The 12,018-nt window shown below is 35.7% G+C and overlaps 1 protein-coding gene across 1 annotated transcript; it reads right to left on the bottom strand.

Moving 5' to 3' along the window:
- Nucleotides 1-5,664: 5,664 nt before the first annotated feature.
- Nucleotides 5,665-11,541, bottom strand: LOC120261564 (DDT domain-containing protein DDB_G0282237). The gene is made up of 11 exons (XM_039269499.1): nt 11,382-11,541; nt 10,849-10,986; nt 10,443-10,615; nt 9,234-9,652; nt 9,127-9,163; nt 8,583-8,929; nt 8,106-8,470; nt 7,828-8,005; nt 7,597-7,758; nt 7,415-7,503; nt 5,665-6,158 (listed from the first exon to the last, which is right to left on the bottom strand). Exons 2-11 carry the CDS (start codon nt 10,959-10,961, stop codon nt 6,008-6,010), a joined length of 2,034 nt encoding a protein of 677 aa, XP_039125433.1. The 5' UTR covers nt 10,962-10,986; nt 11,382-11,541; the 3' UTR covers nt 5,665-6,007.
- Nucleotides 11,542-12,018: the final 477 nt, after the last annotated feature.

The raw sequence follows: 12,018 nt of genomic DNA on the forward strand, positions 1-12,018 counted from the left end.
ACATCAACTAGGGGGAAAACATTAAGCTTGTTTGTAGTTATAATGTACTCTCATGCTAATTTAAATTCTTTTCCAGTAACTTATTTCATTTGTAATGTAAATATCATTGTCTCCGTTTAATACATTATGCTTGTCTTTATGCTTGGCTGTTTTGTTTAACTATCAATGTTTCTGCTTAACATATTACATTTACGTTAAAAATAATGCTTAATTATCATTGTTTCTATTTAAAGATCTATGATTGACACGTAAATATCATAGTTTTTGTTTAAATTTGTGTTTATTTATAAAAAATGATGTCATAATTAATGAGCAAAAGATATAGGCTATTGTGATTTCAGAATTATCATCCTTCTCTTCTGTCTAGGACGCCTAGGGTTAATTTATCATGTAAATATCATTGTTTCTTTTTAACTATTAATTTTTTTGTTTAACTATCAATGTTTCTATTAAATATCAATGTTTCAATTTAACATATTACCTTAACGTGTAAGATAATGATTATGTGTTTAAGATGATATATTACGTTTACGTTTAAGAAAATTCTTAAATATCATTGTCTCTGTTTAAAGATCTACGATTGACACGTAAATATCATCATTTCTATTTAAACTTGTGTTTATTTACAAAAACAATTTTTATAAAAAATGAGCAAAATTTACACTATTATGCAATAGTTTCTAACGAATATAAGTTGTCATCCATGCTTGGTTGGCAACAATTTCATTGTAAGATCTATGATTGTGACCAGCCTCGTGGTAGCGACTGCAACGTAACTCACGGACCTCGGACGCTTGCGACTCTATCCTGTTCCGTTTAGGAAGCCCAGGTTGCCTTCTCGTGACAGGCGGATGCAAACACAGTTCTTGATTGTTGTCCGTAGGCTTGTCACAGTCGGCTATAGGGAAAATAGCTTCCTTATAAGTCAATTTATAATTGTCGACCGTGAAGTAGCCGCTAATAAATCAAAGAATGTTCGTATCCGTCTGCATTATTGCAGCACAAGCGTGTTTGCACGGGACACCATAAACTTGCCACCTGAGACATGAACAAGTTTTACTCGATAGATTTACAGAGTTGCTGCACTGGTCAATCACTTCATAACAGTCATCGACACAATGATCAACATGAAGATTTTGGCTTTCCGCAACAAGTTCTTCTACCTTTTTATGTATATCGGGGCATAAGTAGGCCTTCCATTTGTTCGCTTGAACATGTATAACGTAGAACACGTATAATTAAACATTATAATTCATTGTTAAGCTAAGACACTAAAATTTAAACATAAACAAACAATTTTAAATGATAACAAGACACAATTAAGTGAAGACCCTGAAATTTAAACGGAAACAAATAGGTTTAAATGATAACAATATTAAGCGTTAAATAAAATTAACATTCAAATACCGTATGGAATCGACTATTTTTGTCACCGGTAAATGCCAAGCTTCTTTGATCCACACATTGAATGACTTTGCAACATTTGAATACATCTCGCCCTAATGTGCACCTCTGAACAAATAATTCGACCAATGTAACATAACTGATTTATGAAGCAACTAGTGATAGGCATCGAGTGATGTGCCCTGCAGTTCATTCACCGAATCATCAAATTCTTTAGCCGTTGATGCATATGCAATACGAAAGTATATGAACCAATACTCATCCTTCAATGCCTTCCTAAGTCTAACATTTTCTTTTATAAAATTGGCATCCAAGTGTCGAAGGCCGTATGCATGCGGGGAAGAAGGGTAAGACCTTTGCAATGTCATTCACAAGACCCTTAGACCTATCTGACACAAATGTAATAATCTCTTCATAATCTCTGTCATCGTATAAAGTATCACCTAATTTGGAAATGAATCACGTCCAATTGGTATCGGTCTTGTTGTCGACAATACCGAAGGCCACGTGGAAAAAACCATTGTTCCCATCTTTGCCTGTGGCACCCAATAGAGTACCCTAATATTTTTCAAGAAGGTGGGTACCGTTGAGAAACAACAACGGCCTACAATCCCTCTTGAAATCCCATGATACATCCACGGAAAGAAAAAAATGCACGTTTAAAATGCTCACCGTCTCTTTCCACAGTCACAATGTCGATGGACTTGTACAAGGGCTAGTCCTTAACCTTCTGAATCACACGTGTGCTTACCCATTTTTTAGACGCTTTCGGATGTGACACAGAGCCAATTCCACCACCATAAGTGTGTGATGGGTATATTGTCTTGGTTATGAAAATATTTTTATTGTATTTCTTTGATGCATGAAGGCGCCATTGACAACCAACGACAACGCATTCTACTGTCAGCAGGTGTTTTTTCATTCTTTATGAATTTGAAGTCAAAATTCCTCTTGATTGCAAAATTTCAACGTGCGTCTCTGAAATGGTCAATGCCTAAAAAATGTTTTCCGATATCTAACGACAAAACTTCAAATTGATCTGCCAAGAAAAGAAGGCATGCCACACCGTCAAGGTCGCCCTAAGGTGGAACGGATACTCTCGCAGAATCCGAATACTTGCTAAAATCAAAGAACTTTACAACTAGAAGAATTTTTAAGCGAAACCGGATAATTTTAAGCGGAAACATAACATTTTAAATGGAAACGGGATAATTTTAAGCGGAAACAGGACATGGATATTTAAGCAAAAACATAAGTTTTAAGCTGGAAATGGAATAATTAAGTGAAAACATATAATTTTAAGCGGAAACTGGGATAATTAATCAATAATTAACTTGTACAAATATGTAAACATAAAGGAGAAGGACTTTACAATAAGGAAAAATTGTTGTCAGTGAAAGAAATCTCAACCACGAGATCGACTACAGTGCATTTGAAGATGGCAGACACGTGACACTTGCGCTGGATGTCAACCTCATTTTCTATTAGGCAAAATGTTTTAAGTGCATCGGGTGTGATAAACTTCACCCTGACATGGGAAACATCAAGACCCCATCGCTCCCATATCTTCGCTAACACTGATTCCCCAAAAGGTTAGCGTCGTAAACACTAACACTCGTCTCTCCCCTTTGTATCTAACAATAGCACAAAAACTCTACATATGAAACCTACATAAAAATAAATTGTTACTCTCTCTCGTAGGGTGATCAAGGTGAGGGCAAGGAAGAGATTGTCACCTTATCGGGGCAACCGACAGAAATCCAATACACCAAATTGGGATGAATTGAAAAACTCCGAGACTTAAAGGTGATAGAAGTCTTTCAAAGTTTGTTTAAAAAAAAGGAAAAGGAAATGCAAGAAATGCAAAAAGGTTGGACATGATGTGATTGGACGGTTTTTTCCCACCATTTTCAAGGGAAACAATGAAATTTCACAACATGGACCCAGTCCGAGTGACTTAAAGGGGGCAAAAAGAAAGTGAAACAATAACAGAAAGGGTGTCCAGGGATATTCATAACTCACAGAAGCTGTTTGAGAAGTTTTGAAATTTCTAGGGGGTAAACAATAATTTTCCAAAAAAAACCTAAATATTTTATCACAATTAACACTTATCATATAATCAAAAATAGTTATTGTGCCTAGGGCCAATAGGAATCATCACTTTCCATCTTTTAGATCATGATGCTGCTCCCATTTCTTAATTTTGTGAAAAAGAAAATCTGAAGCAACAGAAGTTAATCTACTTAAAAATGGAAAATTTAGAAAACCCAATATTTGGGGAGAATGACTGGAACAATGCTTGAAAATTTTCGCCTAGGTTATTGGTCACAGTTACTGTAGACTAGTACAGTCATATATTGGTTTGCACGTTCTCAGGTTGGGGAGTGTGATCTCTTATGCAAGTGTATGTCTATATGGTTGCTTGTATGACTCTTTATACCTTTAAACAAAGCTCCATATACTTTCAAACTTTTTTTGAAGTATTAGAAATTAGAATGATATGCAAAATGATAAATCAAGAGAAAACCCCCTTTAAATCGAGAGAAAATCACAATTCTTTAGAGTAATTGAAAAGTGTTTTACTATAATAACAATGGGCTATCAAAAATCTTCTCTAGATACAACTAAAGGTTTACTAGCATGAAAGCATCAACAAATCAAGAAGATACTCCCAACAATACATACATCAACTTAAGCATGAATAACAAATGACATCATGAAGAAATCAAATAAAATCAAACCTTGTAGATTAGGATAGTTGCCCACATGATCTCAATACCCAAAATTTTGGCAAAATCTAACACTGTTTACAGTCCGATCATCTTGCTATAGCTCATACCTTAACCCCTTTCTTCACTCCCTATCTTTTCTTGGTTTCTCTCTCTCTCTCTCTCTCTCTCTCTCCCTCCGACCAACAATATCCACTAGTTTGTATAACACTCTTTATAAAATAATTTACCTAGGTTATGCCCATTTGGTGCTTTACAATGAAAGACTTTCTGCAAAATCTTTCACTGTAAAGTCTTTCTTTGCAATTATTTTCCTTGCGAAGTAACTATATAATGTTTGGTATGTATAATGAAAATTGTAATTGAAATGCATGTAAAATTAATTCCTTCGTTTGGTATGAATAGGTTTTTATGTAAAATTATATACATTCTCAATTTTACAATTATTTTCCTTGCAAACTATATAATGTTTGGTATGTATAATGAAAATCGTAATTAAAATGCATGTAAAATTAATTCCTTTGTTTGGTATGAATAGGTTTTTATGTAAAATTATATACATTCTCAATTTTCCTCTTGATTACTCTAGTTAATAAATTAATATATATATAAAAGTAAAAATCCCATCTCCAAACCCTTTAATGAATTCATTAAAACCATACAAAAAGGTTAAATCTTGTTCCAAAAAGATAAATTTTAACCCACATTAGAAGAGAAAAAAATATAAAAATCCAATGAGTGCTTCCTTTTGCTCTAGGGGTTTTGGAGAAAAAAAATGAAAGAGTTTTGCTCTGGGGTTTTTAAAAACAAGAAAAAATAAAAAAAATTATTTAAATAAGGGTAGAATTGGAATTGGCTTTATTTCACTGGTGGTCACAAATGTTTGTAATTTATATCGCTGTGCAAAAATGTTTATAATTTATATCGCTGTAGCCAAAAATGTTTTTTCTGTAACCGTATGACCACAACTTTTCTCTGGTAGCACCCGTGGCCATAAATGCCTATTTGAAAACTATTTCCGGTGACTTGGCTGGCATGGAGGGACTATTTCCGGCAACTTGCTAACATGGAACCTCTCCACATCAGCCAAGTCACCAAAAATAGCCTCCAAATATGCTTTTATGGCCATGAGTGCTACCGGAGAAAAGTTATCTGACCATCCAGTTACAAAAAAAACATTTTTTGCCACAGCGATATAAATTATAAACATTTGTGACCACTAGTGAAATGAACCCAATTGAAATTTTATTTGCTTAACATTTCACACCCTCCCTCTATGAATCATTCATTTTCTCTAGTCAAAACAAAAATAATTACATGAAGACCGTTATTTTGCATAGTTCAAATTAATACCAAACGTGTGAAAATCTTTCATAAGTTTTACTTTCCTTTGCAAAATTATTACTTTCCCACATACTAAACGACTAGTTGCACAAAATAATCCATCAAAGAGCAAACAAGGCTGCATCAAACTCAGAATTGATAGCTGCCCCATGAATGCCTACATTTTCAAGACATAAGAAAACTGATATGGCATGACATGGTTGGCATTAATCAAATAAAACATACAACTTTGAGAAACAGAAAAACTTTGAAAATATTGGGTTACATAGTTAACAGAGGTTACTTCATACATTAAGTAGCCTGTAAGAAAACTGCTCCTGATTTTGTAACAACATTTCATAAGATAAATCCACCCTTTCGGTGTGAGTAAAAGCGCATCAAGAAGGATGGACACAGGTAACAAAAAGCTACACTTTCGCTCTCATACCTCACCATATACAAAATTTGAGGAACTTCAAAGCTCTTGAATCACCAAATTTTATCTACCTACATTCTCTAATTTCCCTGTCTCATAAAACATCCACAGAAAATCAACCCTCCTTCCACTTATTGACATATTTAAGGTATGCGGTGGCTTGGGAATCCCTGGGTTGAGCTCGAACACGAGTAGATCTCCGCAGCACAGCCTCTTCCAGTAGGATCTTTTGATTAACATCCTTCGATCTCTTCTGTAAAGCATTGCTGCACAGAACAAAGACAAATAATATAATAAGATCATCATCAAGTGGACATTGATCAAGTCATGATTATTAGGTCTACAGGCTGGAATACATGCTTGGTAGTGTCTAGTTTAGAGATAACAAGTTAATAGGGTAATCAACATAAAAGGAAGTCATCTCAGTTGATCTAATGATTGCAGAAAGAAACAATCTCTTGTTGTTAGTTCAAAAATCAGACAATGGATATTACAAGATTTATTAAATGACTACCATACTACAAATGGCTACACTTATTAAAGGATTACTGAATTAGAATTTCTGAGCTGCCAGAGATGATAGTATCAAGTGTCAATTTGCAACACTTGCAAAATGAGCATTGTCTCGATTCACAAGAGCAGATAAAATGGTCAAATAAAATGAGGGGTTCAGCATGGAAACACATCAGGTGCCTTGTGCATTAAAGAGGGAGAGAAAAAAAAGACTTGCCCACTGACTAGCAACCAAACAGACTAGCAAGCCATGCAGCATCTTTTCCTGGAGTTCTATCTAGATTAATTATACAACTTAATTGTGCTACGGCATCACTGTTCTTACAAAAGGGATTTCCAACTAAATGCATAATATCTATTAAATTTTGTTCTGGCCAGCTTCAAGTCGATAATGAAGCTAATCAAATTAAAAATCAAAGTAGTTGGTAGACAGGAGTAGTGAAGTTTTCAACTTAATCCACTCTCTAGATACCCAAGAACTTGCTTCACCTGTTTCATAGCTTTAATGATAAGGAAGCCATGTATAATTACATGATTTGGAATAAAAGCCTCTGGTGCGTAGTAAATTAATTGGGTGTAGGTGGGAAAAAATATCAGTTATATAGGCAGTTACCTGCTAGGTTCTATCACACAGGTAAACAATCTTATTGAATCTTTGATTACCAGAAAAACAAGAGAAAGATATTTTAGTTTAATAAAGTCATCAAGAAGTCTACCAGCTAAAATAATCCTACTCTTATTAATATAAGAAACCCATAGAGGCATGCAATTTATATTTGGGTGATCCACAAAAAATAGCAAATTCAGAGGATGCAATTTCATAAATTGCACTGCCATGGACAGTCAATTACAAGAAACTTATCTTCATCGAAACAGAACATAGAAATTTTAACTAAACACATCAAATGAACAGGAATCATTTTATAGAGAGATAAGATGGCACAAAAAGAATCAAGTAAAAGTTATGCATTTCAGGAAACATCATCGACAACATCAAGTTGGACATTACCTTATCTTGTTATATAACTTTTCCAGCTGTTTTTTAAGAGCCCTCTCCCGCTCTCCTTTTGGGTTTAATGAACCCAAAAGAGCATCAAGCTGAGTATGTTTGAGATTCAGAGCTCAAGTCAGACTCATAAACAAACATAAAACTGCACATAATCATAGCATCAATGATTTATTGTAACTCACCTCTTCTTTGCTGCTATAGTAACCCCACTGCTTAGAGTCTAAACTCTCAACAAAAATCCTGCCTTCACGTCGGAACATCCAATACCTGTTGTGGTTTCTATCTTTACCAAGTGAACTTGAGCGTATGGACAATTTCTCCATCTCCCGTTCAATATGTTCTTTCTGTGATACAGGTGCTTAAGCTTCAGCAGATTTGAACAAGAAAAGACACAGGAATTGAGTGAGAGGTACCTGTTGTTCTTCAGTAGTCTTTTCCTGAGACTCTTTGCTCCTAGTTGTACCCTTTTTTTGCACCTTCAAACTTCCTCCTGCACCAGAAGCAGTGTTTCCCTTCTCTGCAAAACCTTCCTTATTTGATTTCAGTTTCCTTTTGGCGTCTTTTGAATTTGTGGTATCTTCCTTTCTTACACTGTAGAAACAAATAAAAAAGACAATTCAGTTAACCTATGGCCAAAATCTTAACTAGTCCAGTAGTAACCTAACTATTTTGAAGGTGAGAACATGCATACCCATTTTCTTGAGAATCCAAATTGCCCAGGTTTGTTTTTCCATTTTCCAACAAGTGTATCTGGCTCATTTCACTAGTAGCAGACTCTTCCTTTTTCAAATGCTGCTCTTCTTTTTGCTTTCTAATTTGGTCCCTTTTTGTGGCTGCAAGCACTTGCTGTTGTTCAACATATTCATTTAGCCTCACTCTAACAGCACCAGTCAAAAGAGCCTCTTCCACCAGCTCCCGTAAAATACTCAGCTTTACGTGAGCATCCAGCAGGCCATAATGACCCCTTTTTATAGTAGTCAAACGACCAGATAATTCTGGTTGATTACCCATTTCCAAGAAGTCACATAAATACTCTGCCCAGTTGACTAGTGTAATCTAGAAGGAAGAAAAAGTTGATTATATGAATCTCATTGATTTCAATCAATGATATTTGCAGTTACGAGAACTTGTTCCATAAAAAAGCCAATCAAAATAGAGTCATTGTCACCTTTGTTTTGCGTTTCTTTTTCTGAATAGCCATGAAATAGTTGCTTTCATCTTTTATAAGCAAGCGGAGAAGCGCAGCATGTGCTTCCACAATAAGGGCAAGATCACTCTCTTTGTGGCAAATTGAATTTTCAAAATCTTCAAGAGAGAATGGCCACAAATTCAGCAACCTGCTGAAAGAAGCGCAGAAGTTCCAGATCATCAGAAGGTCCCCCACACAATCCATTGGCACCTTAAAGTCTGTACAGAGGGGAGGGCGATCGGCAAAAATGGGATCATCTGCAGCTGGCTGCACTAAAAGGTCATCAATTGGGTACTTAATTGGCACTGCTATAACTTTTTCTTCTTCTGCAAATTTGTACACAATAATTGCATCAGAACTATACACTCACACATGCATACACCAAAACTGAACCTTAGATCACCAAAGCATACATCAAAATAAGTACATCCAAGTAAAATCACAATTGATCATTCTAAGTTTACCAATGTGCCTCCCTTCACAATTCACATCTTTCGAAAAAAGCCCAAGTTTGAATTCTCACCTTTTGTTTTTCTCTTTTTCTTCACATTTTCTATATCCTGAAAATAAGTAAAATTGAGCACATGTGATCTGAATTTAAAAGAAAAGCAGGCACAGGAAAGACTTTACCAGGATATCATTCACTCCAGCTCTCTTTCTGTCCCTAGTGCTGCTTACATGTCCATTATTCTGCAACTTTGCCGGAGGTACAGTTGAGATCCCATACTTCTTAGCAAGCTTTTCATGAACCACCCATGGCAAACCTTGTCTGGTTGATTCCCTGACAAATGCTTTCAGTATATACCTACTATATGGTGGCTTCTTCCGTACCAGGTCTTCTGCACTGACAACTGAAGTGTCTATTACCTTCTTATCCTTATCAAGCCAACCTATTGCATATCGAGTTGTGCCTCCATCTCCCAAAATTTTTAAGATTTTACATGCATAAATAGATTGGTCTTTCTTTCCAAACAATTCAATGCCCACAAAAAGTTGTTCTTGTAACTTAGCATAAATTTCATCAACAAGATCTCTCAAGGTGAGTGTACCTACAAAAATATTGCAAATGCTTTAAAAGGCAAGGAAAAACCTAGAAGCAGATTGAATGCCAAGTAACCAGCAGAACATTCAGATTCCTGGAGCAAACCCTCATCCATGAATCAGACCACTGTTTCAGATTTCACATAGAACAAACAAATTTAAAATTATCAAAATAACTTTTATAATTAGTCCACACATTTATATGCAAAATATATAATACCTACAGTGAACAGAACCAAAATTATTCTCAGAATTCAACTAAAGACACAAAGAACATTCTTAAAAGTACGAGTCAATAAAATTTGAAAGAAAGCCAATGCAAATTCAACATATGGATGGCTATTCAGTTCTATCTAAAGTTGCACCAAGTTCGGAGTCTTCAAACAAAAGGTATACATTGTTTAGATTGAAAACAAACAAAATGCAACTTCTTAACATTGCAGAAGTACAAGTGCAAGCTAATGTTGTTCTAATAAATAAGAGATAAGGAAGAAGAAGCTCCAATGTCTTTCATCTAAAGAAAAAGACCTATAAAGAAATCTTCATCATCCTCATAGGATTGCTAGCATTTTTAAATAAAGCAAAACTCCTTCATGGAGACCCTATCAAACTTGCCACTTTTTGCATTGAGAAAAAGAAACACAATAACTTGAAGAGGCTAAAAACAAGCCACATTCAAAATTTTTGTGCAACTCGCAGATTGACTACCACAAGATTTTGAAAAATGTTGGAAACCAGAAATGGCACTGGAAGGAATACAATTATAGTGAGGAGGAATGAATAAGTTCAAAATCTTACTATACTGGATCATTTGGAGGACAGGAGCCATTAGTTCATCCGGGAACTGCTGAACTCTCTCTGCTGCACGATGTTCTGAAACCAAAGCTTCTTCATAGGTTAAGTTGCTTTTCCCAGTAACCTTACATGTCCAGACTCTTTGCCGGTACAAATTTAGCCTATCAAGATAATCTCTGATATGGAATCAAGGGAACACCAAAAATTGGAGCACGAACAACTAAGAGGGCAATCCATAGTGGTAATGAGAAGTAAAGAGATAGCATTGTATTTTACATAATAAACTAGACAATTGGCAACAACTGCACCAAAAATTCTCAGAATGCCAGAATTGATACCAATAACAACAACAATAAAAGTCCCAAACTATTGCACAGAAGGATGAATCGACATCTAAAAACAAGGATACTGATAATCACGAAATACTTCCTTGGTAAAACGAACTTGAAAAACAAGCTCATTCTGATCCAAATCCTTCGGCGCTTCCAACAGCTGAAAAGGCTTCCGTTTAAAGAGAGGCATATCTGAGAGTACTAATCAACGACACCTGCAAAAGAATAGCTCAATCTTCAAACACAACAACAACAACAAGGAAGATTTCAACTTTTCGGTTTGCATTTCACAATACCAAAGAAAAATCACAATCAAAGCACACAATCGCCAAAAAACATGACACACAACGAAACCCTAGAACCCAATTCGTCGAAACAAAACGTGAAAAAATTCGAACTATTTGATGAAACGTAAGATCGCATCTTGACAACAAAAATCAAGAACGAATGATCTTCAATACAATATATTTCAATGATCGCCACAAAAACAGATCAAAAAGAAGAACCCATCAAAGAAAAAGGATACATCGCCTCAAATCGCCGAAACCCAAACAAAAAGACATGGATCGATCGAGAATCTAATCTATCGTAGACAGGGAAAGATGCGTACCTTGAGAGCATTCTCGGAGCGAGGGAGAAGAGAAGAGAGACGAGAGAGGGAAGGGAAGGGGGGCGACGGCGGCGGTGGAGAAGTTGAGAAGGGGGGGAATGGAAAACCAAGACCCGCTCGTTTTCGAGAGCTCCCAAAGTTTTGGCAACGCGCTCGTTTGCTCTCGTTTTTATGCGTTTTATTTCAAATATATATATATATATATATAAATAATTATATAATAATAATAATAATTTTATTTATGCGTTTATTTATTTTAGGTTCCCTTTCGAGTTTACAATGGAGTTCCGACGATGAGAATAACGATGTTAGAATGGGGTACGTGGCAGTTAGAGACGAAGGGTTGTTTTCTGTACGTAAAGCAGGGAGCCAATCCCAAGATGCCACGTGAGAGGCATAGGTTTAGCAAAAGTTCTCCCGTAGGAGTTTGATGATGCACGCAAGAGGGTTGATGGTGCTGCCGGTTGACACGTGGATGATTTTGCAGGAACCGGGACACGTGGACGGCGGACAGAGCCTGTTTTTGTGGGGTTTGTATTAATTTTAATTGGAAAATTATTTAAAGTATCAGAAAATTTCAATAAATTGGAAACAATTATCAATAAATAGTAATAATAATGGAGGATAAATGTGAAGA

The sequence above is a fragment of the Dioscorea cayenensis genome, chromosome 5 (assembly GCF_009730915.1).
Source record: "Dioscorea cayenensis subsp. rotundata cultivar TDr96_F1 chromosome 5, TDr96_F1_v2_PseudoChromosome.rev07_lg8_w22 25.fasta, whole genome shotgun sequence".
Lineage (NCBI taxonomy): Eukaryota > Viridiplantae > Streptophyta > Magnoliopsida > Dioscoreales > Dioscoreaceae > Dioscorea > Dioscorea cayenensis.

What these genes read in the sequence shown, in the direction of transcription:
- LOC120261564 (XM_039269499.1), bottom strand. Translation starts at nt 10,961, where the DNA reads ATGCCTCTCTTTAAACGGAAGCCTTTTCAGCTGTTGGAAGCGCCGAAG. An exon ending in CTGGAGTGAATGATATCCTG is followed by an intron (nt 9,164 to 9,233) that starts GTAAAGTCTTTC and finishes ACTTATTTTCAG; the next exon opens with GATATAGAAAATGTGAAGAA. An exon ending in AGACTACTGAAGAACAACAG is followed by an intron (nt 7,759 to 7,827) that starts GTACCTCTCACT and finishes CCTGTATCACAG; the next exon opens with AAAGAACATATTGAACGGGA.